At 36.4% G+C, this 22150-nt stretch overlaps 1 protein-coding gene across 1 annotated transcript in view; it reads right to left on the reverse strand.

The window, feature by feature from the left end:
* Positions 1 to 824: 824 nt before the first annotated feature.
* The window catches only part of LOC125658526 (uncharacterized), a 36371-nt gene continuing 15045 nt past the window's right edge, over positions 825 to 22150 (reverse strand). Inside the window, exons 8-12 of the mRNA XM_048889804.2 lie at positions 14235 to 14270; positions 11112 to 11173; positions 5997 to 6116; positions 1031 to 1117; positions 825 to 866 (exon numbers count right to left, since the gene is read on the reverse strand). Of these exons, the coding sequence (XP_048745761.2) occupies positions 825 to 866; positions 1031 to 1117; positions 5997 to 6116; positions 11112 to 11173; positions 14235 to 14270 (347 nt within the window). The remainder of the gene's footprint in view (positions 867 to 1030; positions 1118 to 5996; positions 6117 to 11111; positions 11174 to 14234; positions 14271 to 22150) is intronic.

Below are 22150 nucleotides of genomic sequence, written 5' to 3' on the forward strand. Positions count from 1 at the left end.
CACAGCGAACTAGTAGTGAACATGTACTCACCGAGAGTAAAAAGTTAAATCTCCGAAATCCAAAGTTTGCATAACGCAAAAACAAACATATATACAAAGAATAAGGCACAATAATACAAATGCACCTATAAACACCTTTGAGTGATAGTTAATAGGACAAAAACTGTCAAAAAGACGGAGCTCAGTTGAGACACGACGGTTCACTTGCTCAGTCATGTGACTCGCGTGCTTTTTCAATAACATTGATAAATTTTACACGACAAAAGTCGGTAGCATATTTATGTTAATCACCAACATGAACTTGTTTATTCATTTTCTTCAGTTGTCTAAAGTATCTGGATACATTTCGGTACATCATTTTTAAATGAGCTTTTATTATGAAGATATCGGAGACGAATATAACCAAGAACACCATTCCTAAGAGAAAACCTCCCAGAATTCCAATTCCTTGTGAGGAGGGCCGATAGTCGGCGACACTTTCCTTCGTCCTAATATTTGAAGACAAATTCCGAAGTGACACTTTTCCCGATGCTTTGGCTTTCTGCAGGGCTGGTCTCAGGACGTTCTTAATCTCTTCAATTGTGTAGTTATTCAGAAACTCCCATTTGCTAACCTTAGGTTCTTGTCTATCTGTAAAGTTGTATATTGACTAAATGTAACGCTTGAATATAAGATACAGTAGTACTTTCAAATTGGTAGCTATTAATGCAACACTAGCATTTTACTTACGGTAAAATCCCAGAACTGCAAGACGATCAGCCATTATCAATGAATTATCTATAATATTATAAGACACGTTATAAAATGTAGCGCACACAAATGAGTCATACAGCTTGAACACCAAAGTCAACTATGTGTATCTCTGTCTAAAATGAGAATCTAATAATTGATAACCAATTCATAAAACCTAGATAAACCTGGAACTATGCTACCAAACATTTACATGTTAAATCAATATTTTTAATCTTGTTTGCAAAGATCCAAATTACCACCATGATATGCACAAAATTAAATACAGAGTTAAGCTTACCAAAGAAGTCATTGTACATGTTGTAACTGTGTCATGACTCAACACAAACTCAATCTCGTGTTCATAAATGAAGACTTTACCAGAAACCTATACACGCATTACAACCATCCAATTATCCCTGACAACAGTGAAGAATTCTAGCCAGATGCCATGGACATACTACGTATTGAATTCTTCTAATACATGTATTCTGGATTTTTTTTCGTAGAAAGCTCAAGTCTTGGTAGCTTATACAATGTAACATTATTATCAATTCAGTATCGCCTTCACTTTAGACAGTTTAGGTAAATCACTTAGTACAAGTCTGTTTGCCTTGGACTTTTAGTAGGGCGTGACTTTCTCGACGTTACATATTTACCGCCTGCCAAATGGTGACCTTAAGTATGCCCAGCAAATGTCGCTCTCAGATGGACTCCTGAAGGGAAAAGAAAGAGGGAAAGACCAAAAGAAACCTACCGAAGAATGATAGATAGAGAGTTGAAAGAGATGGAACTAACCTGGAAAGAAGCAGAAAAGAAGGCAATGGACAAACAACTGGCGGGAGCTGATTTCAGCCTTATGTGCAGACATGCACGAAGAGGATTAAGTAAGTAAATGGTGACCTAGATTATAATTGGTTAAGAGATCGATCGCATCAGTGATTTCGGATTGTTGCTGACAAAAGGCGAAATGACTTTAACCCCACTTCTTTACTGTAAGAAACGCTGCCATTGGTTTCTCGCTACCTATTGATTAATCTCATGACATCCCCGCTGTTTTCATCACATGTATATTACTCCTGAATGAAAATCATGAGTGTAAATTTCAGTTCAGAACATTGTCAGTCTTACATGTATGTATGTATGAAGTAAGCAGATGATATTACGTATCATATATACGCCGATGACACCCATATCTATATTATCGTTGAACCTGGTGACAATTGGACTGATATGTCTCAAATATTTTCAAGTTGTTCATCGGACATACGTATGTGGATGATTATCAACCTCCTCAAACTCAATGAAGATAAAACTGAACTTGTAGTATTCGCACCAAAACACAGACTTGTAGCTATGAGAGGTTTGGACACAGACTTGTAGCTATGAGAGGTTTTGACACAGACTTGTAGCTATGAGAGGTTTGGACACAGACTTGTAGCTATGAGAGGTTTGGACACAGACTTGTAGCTATGAGAGGTTTGGACACAGACTTGTAGCTATGAGAGGTTTGGATCTTGAATTTGGTGACTGTGTTGTAAGTTATTCGACTTTCGTAAAAATTTAGGCGTATTTTTTGACAAATCCCTTACCATGGAAAAACACTGCCTCTCTATTTCCCGCTCAGCATATGTGAACATTCGCAGAATTAGCTGTATCCGTCTATCTAACGAAGCACGTATAAATCCATCTTCACAAGTCAAGGATTATTTATCCTTTACCTCGCACTAACCCTTGACATCAGTCGCTATATAAAAGTTGGGCTCATTAGACCATTACACAATCCACTATAAATAAAACAACCAATAAAATCACTGCATCCTGTTATGGCATACATGGATACAAATGACGTGATTTCATACTGCTGTATTGATAAACACGCGCAATTGTAATATTTACACCACTAATCCCGTTTATTGACTGTAGATCAAGTTTGGAAACCTTTTTGCTTGAGACAACATTCCTTAAACGATTGAAATAGCCATAACTGTAGGTATCAATACTCGTGTTTTTATTGGAATCGCTTCGCGTTGTTGTCGATAGAACTGTATTCCCAATGGTCCCCACTCTTTTGTGGAAACAATCAGAACGAGCCCAGGTTTTTTATAACCATTGATGTCAAGGGTTAGTGCGAGGTAACGAATCAATAACGCTTGACTTGTGAAGATGGTAAAACTCTTGTAAACTCGTTAGTTACATCCAGATTAGATTACGAAAATGCATTGCGTTATGGTGTTCATTCTCAACACACCAGCAAACTTCAGAGGGTACAAAACACAGCTGCAAGATTAATAACACGCTCAAAACAATCCGACCATATAACTCCTGTTCTAATAGATCTGCACTTCCTCCCAGTTGAATACAGAATTCAATTTTAGATCCTTCTTCATTCTTTCAAATCTCTCAACAACCTATCTCCAGTTTACATAAAGGATATCCTTACAGTTTACAATCCCACACGATATATATATATATATATATATATATATATATATATATATATATTTGTATATATGTAAAACACTCTTTTTACATGAGGGACCCCTTCTCTATACCTTTCAGGGAGAAAATAATGTGAAAATCATACTCACTTTTAATTGTGTAAAGCATAAATTTGCATGAAGGTTGTTTCTTAGTAAACTTAATCTTCAGATGCTTAGTGTAGATGCACGAGTGTAACTTCGAGCAAGCATATAGCTACAAGATATAAACTTTGATTTAAATACCAAACCATCTGAACCAGTCTTTCAGACGTTAAATTGGCTATAAATCTCCCACTCTCTCATCATATAATTTAATCATTTCATCCTTTACCTACAAATTCAAGAAACTTTTTTTCTGTCTCAAATTAAAAGCACAATATATTTTCAAAGAAGGAAACCATTATTTATCTAAATCCGTTGTTGCTACATTACAAAGACACTGCATAGCCATATTTTGTACGTAAGGGCCCTGTTGTAAAAGAGTAGTTAACATTCAACTGACATTTAAATTGTGCATGTAATTAATTCTTTCGTTCATATCCCAGGAAATTATATCGTTAGTGTGCGAATTTACTTATAAAGGGTAAAGGTATATAACTTTATATACATGTATAGGGTACCCAAGTTAGCCTATGTAAAAACAATAAACCAAATGGTATAAAATTCTACTCTGCATTCTAATACATTTCTAAAGAATCAATCTACATTACTACCAAGGTCATCCTGAAATTCCGTACAATTCCCATGTACTCTGATGTTGAAATAAAAAATATGCTAGAGTTCCTCATTGATAATATCTTCGTGGTCTTTGGTGATCAGGTCGTCCAACAGTCTGTTGGAATTCCCATGGGCACGAATTGTGCTCCTTTGTTAGCTGACCTGTTTTTATATATTCATATGAAGCAGAATTTATTCAAAAACTTATACGCGAGAAGAAAAGATCTCTTGTTGCGGCCTTTAATTCGACATTTAGATATATCGACGATGTTTTGTCGATTAACAATCATAACTTCCATTCATATGTCGATTTGATATATCCCTGTGAGCTCGAAATAAAAGACAACACAGAGTCGTCCACTTCTGCTTCATACTTAGATATTTTATTGAAAGTAGACATTAACGGCAAACTGACAACTCAACTGTATGACAAACAGGATGATTTTAGCTTCTCCATCGTCAACGTCCCATATTTATGTAGCAATATTCCATTGTCACCTGCATATGGTGTCTATATCTCTCAACTGATTCGATACGCATGCACCTCCTAAGAAAATTATCATTACCCCTTAATAGAGGGCGGTGTGATATAGACCCCCTACTATTACATGCATTATTACAAATAAAAATTACCGGTTCCTGTGCACGGCAGCACGTGTACAGAATGAAATGAAAGCGTTGTTGCCAACATCCGTCTCAGACAACACAAATGTACCTAGAGAGGTTGATCTTACCTCTAATTTAGTTAATGTTACCAAACACAAGAAATTAATCCAAATGTGGGATTATTTACCAATGCAGTGGTTGTACTTTCACTTCTCGAAGTAACAATATGGCCGACTGGGACCTATAGTGATTATACCTACGTTCTTTACAATTAAATAAATTGAAAACCTATAAACTGTTTAAAGTTCCGATTGTACAGCTTTGTCAATAATTTGATGCATTTGATATTTATTTGCAAATCAACTCAAGAACTGGTTGATTGATTGTATTGCTGTTTACCGCCACACTAAAGAATTTTTAAGTTCTCTGGTGGCGCCCAGTTTTTATTGGTGGAAGAGAGAGCCCAGATACAATGTACCTGGGAAGAGACCACCGACCTTCCGAAAGTAAACTGGGAAACTTTATCACTTACCGGCGCAAGCGGAATTCGAACCCGCGCCGACCAGAGGTGAGAGGCCGTGTGAATTTGAGCGTGATGCTTTAACCACTCGGCCACGGAGGCCCGTGTTGGATTTTTTAATTTTTCGGCATCGCGCATTTTTTTCAGATATGACATAACATATGCTGTTTTATGACTGTTTCGTTAATCGCTACTTACCCAAGGAATTAGGCGGGAAATTCAAAATATAAAATTGAAAATGCACCCATTAAAGGTTTTTTTTTGAAAATATAGATATATGCAATGAGTTACTCTGACTCGCGTTATTTCATTTGTATGCAGACACCGTTGTAGTTATGAACCATTTAAGTATTCTGCCGTAGAGCGTTACTCAGAATATTTAAGATATGCTTAATATTTATTACTTAGTCCATAAAGTTGAAAACACCTTTAGAATGAACTTCCTTGAATGTTAAATATTTTCAATAAAAATGACAAGTGTACACCTTCATTACATACATACACAAAGTTTGAATCAAATCTGTTTGATGGTTTTAAGCAGACAATGCCCAATGACAAACACCCCCATCAAAATGGGGAAAATGTCCCATAAATTCCTTGCATATCAAACGATATCAATCAAGGTCTCATGTGCACAACTTCATTGTTTATATAAGATATACAGAAATCAGATCTGAACGCCGGTGTAGTCAGGACGAATTATATCTACGGACAGATAAAGAAACAGGGTGACTCCAGTATACCTCCCTAAACTTATTACAATGTATGATATCTGTGCTTTGAAAATTTTAACAACACCCCTCTGTTGGAAACCTAGGAATTGATACTATATGATTAATACATTTCAGTGGGCTTCACTGATTAACACTGTCAAATAATACTTATGCAAAGAAAAACAACCCGACCCCCCTACAAACATGATATAAAAAACTCCAACATACTTTAACAATTTTTGATTTAGTCCCTTCATAAGGCCAGAATTCCATCTCCACGTACGTCCCATTGTAATGATGTGATTCAATACAACATATGTATACAGCTGTCTTTTTTGTAATGTTACCCTATAAAAGAGAAAAAGAGATAATTTCCATTGATATCAAATACTTTGTAATTTGTAAATGCATATTTTCTATTTGTATTATGAAAATCGTCAATTTCATTTTTCATTATTATAGTTCCATTTGACCATGGATTTACATACTTTGATAGATAATACAGGGACGAGGAATCGGGAGGGGGGGTTCGCGACATTGTCCGAAGTTTAGAAGAATATGTGAAATCATTGGAGCGAGCTTTGTTTGCTAATATGTGCACATGGATATACGGTGTGACCGTTGGACCGAGTGAAGCATGAAATGGTCATTGACGTGTCCCAAGTGATAATCTTAATTCTGTTAAGAAATAGAAATATCCTTTCACTTGGAAATATATATTATTTATCAAGTTCCCCTTGCCCCAAACGTCCAGTAAAGTCCAAACAGGAATGGGGGATATATGAAGATAATTACAGTACGCAAGGTGAAGATAACGAACAGTGATCAATCTCATAACTCCTACAAGCAATACAAAATAGATGGTTGGGCAAACACGGACCCCTGGACACACCAGAGGTGGGATCAAGTGCCTAGGAGGAGTAAGCATCCCCTGTTGACCGGTCACACCCGCCGTGAGCCCCATATCCTGATCAGGTAAACGGAGTTATCCGCAGTCAAAATCAGTGTGACAAGAACGGCTTTACAATCGGTATGAAACACGTCAGACAGCATTTGACCCAATGCGAGGTTGTATTGACGAACTAGATCGTTATAACGACCATAGAATTTGCGAAATGCTGACTTCAATCGAGACTGTTGAAATCCCTGTACCATCAACTTGTTTGTCAGTAGCTTACCTCGATTTAAAAACTGACTATACCCAGAACAAGCGCTTGCATATCGAATCAGTTGAGATCTATAAACACCATATGCAGGTGATAATGGAATATTGCTACATATTTGTGGGAAGTTGAAGATGGAGAAGCTGAAATCATCCCGTTTGTCATACAGTTGAGTTGTCAGTTTGCCGTTAATGTCTACTTTCAATAAAATATCTAAGTATGAAGCAGAAGTGGACGACTCTGTGGTGTCCTTTATTTCGAGCTCACAGGGATATATCAAATCGACATATGAATGAAAGCTATCATTGTTAATAGACAAAACGTCATCGATATATCTAAAAGTCGAACTGAAGGTCACAGCGAGAGATTTTTTCTTCTCACGTAGAAGTTTTTGAATAACTTCTGCTTCATATGAATATAAAAACAGGTCAGCTAACAAAGGAGCACAATTCGTGTCCATGGGAATTCCAACAGACTGTTGGAAGACCTGAGTATATGATTATAGAATAACCCCTCAGGTTTAACATTGTTTAATGCATTTTTTTATGTATTTATTGTTCTTTGTTTTGGTTTGTTTTTATTGGTATACTTGTAAAGGGATTTAGGGTAATTGTCTTAATTAGATAACGCACTATATAAATCTATAATAATACTATTAATGATATATGATTTGCCTATTCATTTAATGCGGCGAATATAACGCCAGCCGACGTAAAATGTGCATTGTGACGTCACACTTAGCTTCGATGCTTTCTCTCTTTCAAACCAAACAATTATAAATAGTAACAATTTATCTTCAAAAAATTAACCAACACATTTGAACTGGTAAAAAAGTAAGCGCATATCTTTATTTAAAGAAAATCTTGTTCATCTATTTATAGACCATGGACTAGTAAAAGGTAATGGGGGATCCCCCTCGGGAATTTTGCAAAGAAGTATTTTTTGAAAGTGCTTAGTCTCTTGATTATAAATCAGGTTATTTGACATTTCTGCGTTGGGGCGTTTACAAGTTTTAGGGCAAAAAACATGAAATTATAACAATACATGTAAAAACCGAAAGCTGGAAAAACTCTTCAGATCCGAAATAGATGGCACTGACATTTGCAAACAAATATTTTGTGAATGTATGTAACCCTTTAATTATATATCAAGTTGTTTGACATATATATGTGGGGGTTTTAACGAGATTTGCGGCTAAAACAGGATTTTTTCTTTAAAAATCGCTGAAAAATGGAAAATTCAGATCCTATATAGATAATATGGACCTTTGAAAACAATTATTTTCTGAAAACATGTAGCCCTTTTACTATAAATAAGATTGTTTGTATGGAGACCTTTACCTGTTTTAGGGCAAAAACCTAAAATTTATAAAAATAATAGCCGAAAACTGGAGAAACTCTTCAGATCCGATATAGATGACATTGACATTTGCAAAGAAATAGTTTGTTAACATATGTAACCCTTTGATTATATATCAATAAATATGGGGGAATTTACGAGGTTTGGGGCTAACATATCATTTTTCATTAAAAACTCGCCAAAGAATGGATAACTTCTTCAGATCTTATATAGAACAAATATTGTTTTAAATTATGGAGAAAAAAATCTCGTTCTACATTACCGGTCTTTCTCATATAACAAAATGTCACTAACACATATATCAACAATTTTTTACATGTGAATATTTCACAAACGCGAACATCACAGAAAGTTATTTCAATTTCACGGCTTGAAATGAACGTGACCATTATTTTAAGATCAAATAAGAAACAAATATAAAAGGCGAAGATAACGAACAGCGACAAAATATAGTTGGGCAAGCACGGGCCACTGAACATAACAGAAGTTGGGTCAGGTGCTTAGGAAAAGTAAGCATTCCCTGTCGACCGGTCACACCCGCCTTGAGCCCTATGTCTTGATCAGGTAAACGGAGTAATTCGTAGTCAAAATCAGTGTGCCAAGAACTCCTAACAATTGGTATGAAACACGGCAAACAGCATTTGGCCTAATGATAGGCTATATGGACAAACTAGATCATTATAACGATCAGAGAACCTATTTGCAAAATGCTGTCTTTAAACGAGACTGTTGAAATCCTGAAACATCAACTTGTTTGTCAATAGCCTGCCTCGATTTCATAAACTGATCATACACATAACAAACTCTTGTATGTCGAATCAGTGGAGAGATACAAACACCATATGTAAGTGATAATCAGAGTGGTGTCTATCAAAGTAATTTTTTGGATGACTGATCACCAGATAGGAATATTTGCGTTTTCGATTTTTATTTTTTTTTGAAGAAGCAACTGTATATGATGTCAAAAAGGTCTAGTCTTTAATTTATCGTGAGGAATCTATTCACAATGCTAATTTTCATTCATATGTCGATTAAATATATCCCTGTAAACTCGAAATAAAAGACACCACTGAGTCATACACTTCAGTTTAATAATTAGATGTTTCATTGAAAATAAATATTAACACCAAATAACAACTCAACTTTATGACAAACGGGATGATTTCAGCTTCTCCATCGTCAACTTCCCATACATATGTAGAAATATTCCATTATCACCTGCATATGGTGTCTATATCTCTCAACTGATTCGAAACGCAAGAGTTCGTTCTGCATATGATAATTTTTTTTAACTTGAGGCAGGCTACTGACAGATAAATTGATGTTACAGAGATTTCAACAATCTCGTTTAAAATCAGCATTTCACAAATTCTATAGTCGTTATAACGATCTAGTTTGCGATTACAACCTATCATTGGGTCAAATGCTGTCTCACTTGTTTCATACCGATTGTTAGGCCGTTCTTGGAATACTAATTTTGATTAGGAATACCTCCGTTTGCCCGTTAATGACATATGGTTCACGGTGGGTGTGACCGGTCGACAGGGGATGCTTACTCTTCTTAAACACCTGATCCCATCTCTGGTATATCGAAGAGTTTGTGTCTGCCCAACTCTCTATTTTGTATTGCTTATGGGAGCTATGAGATTGATCACTGTTCGTTATTTTCAACTTTCATTCAGTGAATGTGAATATACATGTATGGTATGCAGACTTAGCTTGATTGTGATTCAACCAAAAACCAAAAGTTATGTGACACATACGTGTCCGTGTTGTGACAGTGTTGTGACGTGATGCTAATGTATCGAAACTCAGGGGCATAACATGATAGATGGAAATGTAGGCACCAAGAGGCAAGGGGTCTGGGAACCACTTAAGGTTCCCAGTAGTTCCAGGTCGGGACGTGGGAGGGGTTCAGGGGGCGAAAAACCCTGCCAAAAACAGATTGAAGCATTCTGAAATGTCATAAGATGCCATAAAATGGTGTTTTATCTTGATATTGATTCAGACGGGGGGGGGGGGTTAGTCCCCTGATTTTAACTTAGTGGAAAATTCAAATGAAAAATAAGATTAAAGCCAGGATACAAAATGTCTTGATTTTTCTTGAACACTAATTGAACGTATGGCTCGTGCAGATTAGTGGCACAATTTTTGTTGACTTTGGTTTTTGGTTGAAATGTGCCTCTTTTTGAGATTGTTCTAAAAATGACGGAAACTGAAAAGATGCAACTTAGTACTGTTAATGTAATGTTAAAGTGAATGGAAAATGCATACCAAAGTGATCATAACCAGAAAGTGCGGAGATAGGCATATATGACTTATCTTTTTACGCATAGACGAATTATTTGTGTGTGAAAATAGTATGCAGGCTCAGGCTTTTGTGCTACCATTGCTGTTGTTACGCCCCTGAAATTTATGTAACACATGTACATATTACAGAAATCCATGTACGTGACATGGAGCTCCTCTGCCCTTTTTATCAATTCTAGTTCAAACAGAAGCGTATTGGATTTTCCATGTGACCTCAAAGGTTTTATCCTTCGGGTTGCGACAGTAACGTACATTTCAAATGCAGTAAAACGTCATTTACTATAGGCCAGATCAGAAATATATAACAGTTATGAATAACACTAACATTTCTTAATGCAAATTTTAATCTTGGGAGAAAATCGATTAGTACCCTTATACTGAGAATCGGCGGAAGGAGAACGTGCTTGCTTCAAACCTATTGTGATTTTTACACATATTCAATTTTAATTTTCGCCAGTTTGATAATACCAAGTTAAACGCTGTACTTTCTTTTATCGTTAAAGGTACTCACATGGTCGCAGCTATGGTTCTTCATTTCCAATTTTGTCAATTTAGGCCCTGTCTCATCACCCTCTATATTAATAGAATTTCGTGCATTCATTAGACCAATCAGTGAGGGTTTTTTTTTACTATTCTATACCCAGAATCTTTGTAGTTCGTTGACCCTGATTCAAATTCAAATCAAAATGGCCGTCATCGTACCGATACAGATGACAATATGGCCGTCATCGTACTAGTCTCATGCAACCAGACGCTCTGCTTTTCCCGTAAATATCCGAAGAGCAGAGAGTCTGGTAAAGACACGCGATGACGTTTGTAACGTCAGAACGAGACTTACCAAAATTTCGGTATTTAATTTGATTGGTTGATTCAACACACCTTCAAAATAACGACTATCAAAGAAATTTGTAATAGATTGAATTTACCGTTTAAGCTTAAGGATTTACAATTAGAGTGTTTATAAAAACTTTTGTAAAAGGAAAGGATTTATTTGCTGTTCTACCGACGGGAAATGGTAAAACCGTTTTATCAAAATTACTTTAGGAGGCAAAAGTGAAAGTAAAATTTCCAGCTGACAAAGAGCGTAATTTTTTTTTAATTGTACATGTAGTAATAAATTTCCCATTAGTATCACTAATGAAGGATCAACTAATTAGCATCAAATTTCGGAATTGATTGTTTATGTCAGAGAGAATCCAACGGAAACTAAATTAACGCTCCCTAGCGGTAATAGTTATTATCGCGTGTCTTTACCAGACTCTCTGCTCGTCGGAGATTTACGGAGACAGCCGAGTGTCTGGTTGAACGAGACTATCATCGTACCGATACAGATGACAATTTGGCCGTCATCGTACCGATACAGATGACAATACGGCCGTCATCGTACCAATACAGATGACAATACGGCCGTCATCGTACCAATACAGATGACAATACGGCCGTCATCGTACCAATACAGATGACAATAAGGCCGTCATCGTACCAATACAGATGACAATACGGCCGTCATCGTACCGATACAGATAACAATACGGCCGTCATCGTACCAATACAGATGACAATATGGCCGTCATCGTACCGATACAGATGACTTCAATTGAAGGTCCGGTTTACTCTAAACCAAAGGAGATAGAATATAAAACAGTTTTGTTGTATTCTCTATAAATAGGGTGGTTTGTTTGTTTGTTATACGTCCCGTCGAGAATTTTCACTCGTTTTAGGACGTCATCAGTTGTAAGTACCACAGATTTAGACCTATGCTTAGGACTTACGGCCGCAGCAGTGAGGATTGTGTATATCATGCCAACACCTGTCACGACTAAGGTCAGATCCAAAAGTCCCGTGATTCTCACTTCCAAATGCCGAGTGTTTGCTGAGGGAGCAATAATCACCCTTGTTTCAGTCTTAGGATTTAACGCGGTCATGACACCTTCCTGTTTACGAAGCAAACGCTTTACCATTGAGCTACCGCAACCAGTTCTTTACAGATAGGGAAAAATGCAATGTTTTCCATCAGAAAGCTTCAATGTGCTCGAATCTTGCTTCGTTACGGATAAATGACATCATGAATGTGTTGTAGCATGATTTGATATTGTGTTCATTTATAAGACTTGAAACCTATTGATGCACAAAATTTGAATTCAATGCTAAACATGTTTTTGTAAATATTTTAATTGATTAAAAGATCTGTGTCAATGTATTATAACTTGGGGAAGGAACATATCGATTTCCAAACTTTCGGCTCGAGCATCAACGAAGAGACATTATTTGTCGAAATGCGCATCAAAATTGGTACCGTATAAGTTTTACATTACAACCCCTGGGTCGAGGCCTCTGCTGGTGAACTGTTAGTCCCCGATGGTCTTTACAGCCTAGTAGCTAAGTACTTTGTTACTAGCTTGAAAATACGGAAGTATATTTAATTGCTGTGGTAAAATTTAGAAATTCATTTCAAAATTACGGATTATCTCCCTCATGCATAGCTCTGAACCGTAGACAAATTTGACTCCAGTATTTAGCACCCTGTTTTTCCTTTTCGCTCTTACAAGTTTATTGTTATTTCGGATTTCCAAACTTTCGGCTTGAGCATCACTGAAGAGACATTATTTGTCGAAATCCGCATCTGGTGCATCAAAATTGCTACCGTATACGTTTTACATGCGAACTGTATTCTAAAAGACAAAGATGGTACTGTCAGAAATATTTGTTTTGCTATTTTAAAGCTACAATGTTTTTATAAAATCTTGTATAGCTGGTTGTATAAAACGTATTATGGCCTGCACATGCTCTACCACAAGATAAAACACTTAGTAGAATTGTTGGACCATGGATATTACATGTATGTGGGTCATCCATGTTGACCATTTTCGGTAGCTATGGTGGGACATTCTCTACAACTGCTCGCAGCATTTTATGGATTTCACAATTCTATACTATAGTAGTTGCTTAAAAACAAGTAAGACCAGTAGTCTGAAAGTTCACCACTCTATGGAAAACAAATTGCTCTCAGTTAATAGAGCTGTGAGTTTTATATGAACCGGCAAACTAGAAGTAGATATTAAAGTGTAAACGAAGAGGCCAGCTACAGCTTTTACGCTGCATTCTGCTATGTGATGACATAACACTAAATCCCGGACCACTAAAGCAGCCCTGTACACTCTGTGGCAGTCCATTCAAGTCAAACCAACAAGCTATTCAATGTAAGTTCTGTAAGTTGTGAACACATAGTAAATGCACCATAACAATATCGCAATATATATCTCTTAAAACATCAGATGTCACTATCTTCTGTTTGACATGAAAAGAATGATTGCCTATTCTCAGCGACTTCCGAACCCCAGTTCCCCGGATGGTGATGGGGCGTGTAGTAAGTTTGTTCAGAACACAGGGCATGGCCAAAACGCCTTCAAACAGCTGATTGATGTGAAATTGAAATAACCAAATCGCTTCATATGTACATATTTCAATATGAATAATCTCTCATATAAAATTTACCATATCAAAGAACGTTTGAGCAAACATACAATGTAGATGAATTGTCTGTAGACTGTTATTTTCAATGTGGATAATTACATGTATACACTTTGGAAAGCAGACAGAAATACTAAAGGTGAAAAGATTGCTGCATACTTACGATCGGATCTACTTTCGGTCGCCTCTTGCAGGAGACCTACAAAAGGTATTGGAATTTCAACATATAGTCTACATAGGTGTTGAGCCTCATAACAACAAATAGTTGTTCATAGCAGACCTTTATAAACGGCAATTTATGAGTAAAGCTAATTTTACCATCTTTCGTAACTGTAGTTAAGACGACACCTAAATGTGACCATTTTATGATTTAAATCAATACCTTTTAGACAATACCAAATGCACACTTCTCATTAATGTTTGCATTAATTTTTTACCTTACAAGTCTAGTAAAGACACTCATTTGTTTGACAAGAATTGGCGGACCAAGTGTGGTCGATGTTATACTTACAAATAGTCCATCCCCATGTGATATTAGTGATGCACATAAATTAGCTGTGTTTTATCTCAATATGCAGATATCAATAACATCTAAAGATATTAATGATTTTATCAAAACAGCCTGTCATTGGGTACATTGCTGTTTGACATATTTCATACCAATTGAGGTCATTCTTTGCACTCTCATTTTGACTACGGATTACTCCGTTTACCCGATCAAGATATAGGGCTCTCGGTGGGTGTGACCGGTCGACAGGGGATGCTTACTCCTCTTAGTACCTGATCCTACCTCTGGTATGTCCAAGGGTCCATGTTCGCCCTACTCTTAATTTTGTTTTATTCTTTATAGGAGTTATGAGACTGATCACTATTCGTATCTTCACCTTTTCATCTAAACAAAAAATCTGGAATGTAAGTGGCAAAAACATAGTATCTTTAGAATATTGATCATGACTCGTTTCTATTTGACCTTGGAAAAATTGAGTAAGCTAGTGTTACATTGACAAATAATGCTCACCAAGCTCACAAAGATTTCTCTCGGAGCCTATTGGGTGCCAAATACGTCCGTGTTGGCCCAACTATCTATTTTGTATTGCTTATAGGAATTCAAAGATTGATCACTGTTCGTTATCTTCACTTTCCATACGACCATTTACATATAAAGAATAGGAAAACAAAAGAAAATTAATTCCCATATTTTAACAGAAACTTTAGGAAAGCAGTATAAAAGTAAACAATGTTATATAATAAATATCAAAAGTTTCCAAACTCTATGAAAATATAGGGTTCAAGGAAATTATATCTATAAACCAAAAATAATCAATCAATCAATAGTACCTAGAAAGATGCTCTGGGTGACAAACACCCAAAACTTTCTGGCCAACTGTCAAACCCTTCATTCCTAACAAGGGAATATCAAATCAAAAGGACACATTGTTATATGAAAATGAATGCTTAGTCACAAATCAGGACAACATTAGTGAAATCTTCAATTCTTCTTTTTTGTTGATGTAGGTAAATATATAGGCATCTGTGAACAAGAAGTAAATAATGACGACCCAAGTACAACAGCGATCAGAGAAAATAGCAAGTCACCTTTGAATGGGCAACTTCCGAGATATTAGCTCTTCTGTGATGGAGGTACGTTCAGTATTCTGTTGAACGCTTGGGTGGGTACAAGATGCATATAAATGTATTATAGACTAGCTATGTAAATAAGGATAAAAGTTATAAAAGCGTAAATTTTGTTTATATCAATCGTTGGTATACATCAAACCGGTTATATCAAAATATTTGTTTGAATTAGGCCATTAAACTAAATATGAAATTATTTTTCATTTCATCTTCTACACGAGTGATATTTTCATAAAAAGATGGGGATTTTCAATTTTTGTTTGAGCTATTTTATCATCAAATACTCATAAACTTACTAAACTTGTGTGTCCCAGCAGTTTGGGTGGTTGCGTGATATCTGATAATCATCCTTTAGGCAATATATGAAGGCAGTGATTACCATTTGTACCCACCGCGTGTGAACGAAAGTATGTTTTGCGTTTCACTGTAAACAAGAGTTCCACAAAGGGAAAGAACTATTGGGCAACTCGGAAATTGCGTATTTGAAACCAGTATCAGAGGTGTTTTTCCATAAAAAAAATTGCCAGCATAAAGGCAACTGCCGTTAACACCATATCCTCCAAACTTCTAAATTTGTAGAACCTAATTTCCTTAGACTTAATCACCTGATCGCAACAATAGATTGTTTACCCAGATGATATTAAAATTGACCAGACAGTCTCTTACATAAAAAAGACGTGTATTAGAAATGGGCAACTATAGTTCCGTTAGTGTTTTGCTCAAAATATCTAAGATGTTTAAAGGGGCAATTCACTGACACATTGCGACCTATGTTGACAGTATTTTTACCCCAATCTATCTGTTTTGGTTGGCGAACTACACTATTTATTGAAGCCTGGAAGAAAACCTTAAACGAAAATAAATACATATATATCGAGGTTATCCTTATTGACATTTCGAAGGCATTTGACGGTCTCCCCCATGATCTCTTGCTTCTAAAAATAGAAACTATCATACCTCAGTCTTAGGTACAGTCATTGCCTTTGAAGATGAAGTAAAGTTTATGGGAGTCACTTTGGAGTTTAAGCTTAATTTTAATAATCACATCTCATATGTTTAGTAAGGCTTCCAGACATCGTAACTGTTTACAACGCCTAGGAAGAATTTTAAGACGATTTGGGAGACTTACTATTTACTAGTCCTTTATTCTTTCTAACTTTCATTACTATCCACTCACTTGGCATTTCTCATATTGAGACATCACCAGCTGTAGGTGAAGTACCGCACATTTATACCCATGCTTAGCGGACCTCCGTCTTTAAGGTCATATCCGAAGAACCCATGATTCTCACAAATGAATGCCGAGCGTTTGAAGAAGGAACAAACACTGCCAATCTTTACGTCTTGACGCAGTCATAGTACAAGCAAAGTTCGAACTCACAACTTCCGGTCACGAGGGGGACACTCTTTCACTGAGCTATGTGGCTGTATGTAATAAGATAGTGTTTTTTATTGCACATGAAATACGAGACGGAGTACCTGCAGAACTGTATCTGTGGGAAATAACTGGGATATACTTTGGTGTATCCCAATTGTTTTCTCATAGCTACAGATTTGCTTCAATAGACAGAAGTACACGTTATCCATGTCGACTGTGGCGGAGAAAGTTCGTAGTGCATGGGTCAAGGTTTCAAGCATCCCCTGTCGGCCGGTCTCACCCACCGTGAGCTCTATATCTCTATCATGTAAATGGAGTAATCCGTAGTCAAATTCAATGTATAAAGAATGGCCGCAATATGTATGGAACATGTTATGCAGCATTTTACACTATGACAGGTTGCTTTGGTAAATTAGGTCGTTATAACGACCATAAAAATTTCGAAATGCTGACTTTAAATGAGACTGTTGAAACCTCTGAAACATCAACTTATCTCTCAGTAGCCTGTCTCAAGTTAAAACAAATTACCATTAATTATTGTGAAAAGCGAAGATAACTTGTGTTTCGAATAAGTTGAGAGACATAAACATCATATGCAGGTGATAATGGAATATTGCTACATAAATGTGGGACGTTGACGATGGAGAAGCTGAAATCATCCCGTTTGTCATAAAGTTGAGTTGTAAGTTTGCCTTTAATATCTACTTTCAATAAAATATCTAAGTATGAAGCAGAAGTGGATTACTCTGTGTTGTCTTTTATTTTGAGCTCATAGAGATATATCGAATCGACATTTGAATGAAAGTTATTATTGTTAATAGATAAAACGTCGTCCATATATCTAAAATATTGAATGTCGAATTGAAGACCACAGCATCATATTTTTTCTTCTCACAAAGACGTTTTTGAATAAATTCTGCTTCATAAGAATATACAATCAGGTCAACTAACAAAGGAGCAAAATTCGTGCCCATAGGAATTCCTACAGACTATTGGAAGACCTGATCACCAAAGACCACGAAGATATTGTCAATGAGGAACTGTAGTATGTTGGGTTTTTTTATATTTTAACTTCGTAGTACTTGTGCGTGAAATCAGAGTGGCGTTTTACAAAGTATTTTTTTTGGATGACAGATCACTAGATATGAATATTTCCGTTTTCCATTTTTGTTCAAGAAGCAACTGTCTATGATGTCAAAAAGTCTAGTCTTTAATTCATCATGAGGAATGATCGTGTATAGTGTTGAAAAGTCATAGGTTTGAATGTTATTCATTTGGGAAAAATTCTGCGATTTCAAGTTTACTAAAAGTTCTTTAGAATTTTTTTAAATCCACATTTGATTAACACCACTTCTGGTATATGTAGTCGCACAGTAGGTTTGAAATTTCTCCTTCACAGCTGTTAATATTTTCGTGGGGAGCAAAGATGGGGGTTTGGTAGGGCACTTACTGGATCCAGCAATGTATCATTGTTTGTAAGGGTTTTTATGTAGTTTAGGAATCCAGTATATGTATGGTAATTCATATTCATCCGATCCATTGATTGGGATATTAAATGTGTCTAAAACCGAAGTAGGTTTTGAAGAACGTCATCTTTTGAAAGGGCAGTTGGAGTATAGGTACGATTAACATAAGTGGAATTAATGCCAAGTTCGTTTAAAATACAGTTGTAATAATGAGCCTTACAAACAAAGACAATGTTGTTACAAGCTTTGTCAGCTAGAACCAGTACATGTTCCTCATGTAACTTATCTAATGAAAGGCGAAGATACCAAACAGTGATCAATCTCATAACTCCTATAAGCAATGCAAAATAGATAGTTGGGGAAACACGGACCCCTGGACACACCAGGGGTGGGATCAGTTGCCTAGGAGGAGTAAGCATCCCCTGTCGACCGGTCACACCCACCGTGAGCTCTATATCCTGATCAGGTAAACGCAGTTATCCGTAGTCAAAATCAGTGTGCCGAGAAATGGTCACTAATATGTCTAAAAGCCAGATAATATACAATTTTGGATTAAAACCATGAGTTCAAAAATATATTTTTTTTAAAATATAAGCAAAACACTCTAGGGTATATGAACTTGAGATCTACAGGTCACTAACTTGATATTTTGTCCACTGAGGTACTAATCGATCGATACAAATAATTTCACAAATAATCAATATCGTCATCTTGTGACGTAGTGTTATCAGAAGTATAAGTCTTGGTATAATGAGTTACTTGAAACTAAATTATTAAGGGAAATATACACATGATTATATCAAATATGAAAAAAAGTGTTTAAAATGCAAAATATTGACTGATTGATATTTTTACGCCCTGTTGAGAATATTTCACTCATACTGAGACGTCACCAGCTGTAGGGTAAGTACCTTTATAGATAAATGTATACCTATGCTTAGCGCTCAAGGCTGTAGCAGTGAGGGTTTTAGCATGCCAAAGAACCATGATTCTCACTTCTAAATTCCGATCGTTTGGCAAAGAAGGAAGTACTACCTATTTCAACGTCTTAGGTTTGACGCGGCCATGGCAAGAGTGGGTCTCAAACTTACGACATCCCGGTTGCAAAGCGAACGCTCTATCACTGAACGACCGGTGAAAATAGAAACTAAAAATGTTGCGTCATTCGGTTTCGAACCATGGTAAAACATAACCAAACTATTACTGCTAGCGGTGCTGCTGACTGAGATACTCGAAGCACAAATAACGTTCGTGTAATTATGCACCAGGTTTTCAAATACAGTTCCCTTAAATGTTTCAGTTTTTCGTGAATTTTGAACCCAAGGTAGGGGTGTCCCTAAAATATTATTGTAAGTAGTTCTTATGATTGTAACCTATCAAAATATCAAAATAAATATTAGTAACAGGCCGACTTTGAAAGACTTGTCAAAATCGGTGCATAAATGGGGTAAATGCTGTTTAGACCAACTTTGGAAGTTAATTTGAATATTTTAGATAATAAATTATAGGTTTGAAATAAATACATGTATAATAAAAAAAAATCATAGATATGTATGACAGAAAATAAATAAAATAACATGATATAACAATTTGACTTTTCTCAGGAAATTGTTCTTCCCTATAGGTGAAAAGGTGAACATAAGGAGTAGTGGTCAATTTCATAACTCCCATAAGGAGTTCAAAATTTAGAGTTTGGCAAACACAGACCCCTGGACATACCAGATTACTGTAAACGTATTATATTTGGCGTGTACGATATTTGGCGGACATCATTTTTTCAACAAGTTAGCGTAGATTTGATTTAGCGCATTCCTGAATTACTTTAAACATCTAGATTTACGGATGGCATTTAGCGATGTACTTGATTTAGCGGAAGCTGCGTTCCGCCAAAGGCGCTATATAGAATACACAGCCACATGTAATACATTTACAGTATAAGAGAGGGTTTTTTAATATGATTTCTTCGTTAAAAATCAATGCAAGGTGAAGATAACGAACAGTGATCAATCTCATAACTCCTACAAGCAATACAAAATAGATAGTTGGGCAAACACGGACCCCCGGACACACCAGAGGTGGGATCAGGTGCCTAGGAGGAGTAAACATCCCCTGTTGACCGGTCACACCCGCCGTGAGCCCTATAATGGCAAGGAAAGTCCATATAACGATTACACAAGGCAGGATGAGGGGGTTATTGTGCAATATGCTTATAGCAAATTCGATGTGAAATTTTTATACATCTTTTGGATGTGTTAAGTGTTAAAACCGCCGGTGTATGCTCTGTAGATGGGTTTCAATACAGATATTTACGATTTTCTAGCTGTATACGGCAAAAAATATGTTGTTCATACGTATTTAGATGTAATTGAAATTTCGCATTGTGTATTGGGTCATGATTTTTGAATGACCTATATACGACTACATATACCAGAAGTGTTGTTAATAAAATGTGGATTTAAAAAAAATTCTAAAGAACTTTTTGACATCATAGACAGTTGATTCTTCAACAAAAATGGAAAAAGGAAATATCTACGTGAGAAGAAAAAATATTTCGCTGTGACCTTCAATTCGACTTTTAGATATATCGATGACGTTTTGTCTATTAACAATGATAGCTTCCATTCATATGTCGATTTGATATATCCCTGTGAGCTCGAAATAAAGGACACCACAGAGTCGTCCACTTCTGCTTCATACTTAGATATTTTATTGAAAGTAGACATTAACGGCAAACTGACAACTCAACTGTATGACAAACGGGATGATTTCAGCTTCTCCATCGTCAACTTCCCACATTTATGTAGCAATATTCCATTATCACCTGCATATGGTGTTTATATATCTCAACTGATTCGATATGCAAGCGCTTGTTCTGGGTATAGTCAGTTTTTAAATCGAGGTAAGCTACTGACAAACAAGTTGATGGTACAGGGATTTCAACAGTCTCGATTGAAGTCAGCATTTCGCAAATTCTATGGTCGTTATAACGATCTAGTTCGTTAATACAACCTCGCATTGGGTCAAATGCTCTCTGACGTGTTTCATACCGATTGTTAAGCCGTTCTTGGCACACTTATTTTGACTGCGGATAACTCCGTTTACCTGATCAGGATATGGGGCTCACGGCGGGTGTGACCGGTCAACAGGGGATGCTTACTCCTCCTAGGCACCTGATCCCACCTCTGGTGTGTCCAGGGGTCCGTGTTTGCCCAACTATCTATTTTGTATTGTTTGTAGGAGTTATGAGATTGATCACTGTTCGTTATCTTCACCTTGCATTCATATCTAGTGATCAGTCATCCAAAAACTTACTTTGTTAAAGACCACTCTGATTTCACGCACAAGTACTCTGAAGTTGAAATAAAAATATGCTAGAGTTCCTCATTGACAATATCTTCGTGGTCTTTTGTGATCAGGACTTCCAACAGTCTGTTGGAATTCCCATGGGCACGAATTGTGCTCCTTTATTAGCTGACCTGTTTCTATATTCATATTAAGCAGAATTTATTCCAAAACTTATACGCGATAGATAAACAAGGCAACCTATTCTGAACAATTTTATATCACCTATATCATGTTTTAGCAACCACAACTTCACAT

This window comes from Ostrea edulis, chromosome 9, assembly GCF_947568905.1.
Source record: "Ostrea edulis chromosome 9, xbOstEdul1.1, whole genome shotgun sequence".
NCBI classification, from domain to species: domain Eukaryota; kingdom Metazoa; phylum Mollusca; class Bivalvia; order Ostreida; family Ostreidae; genus Ostrea; species Ostrea edulis.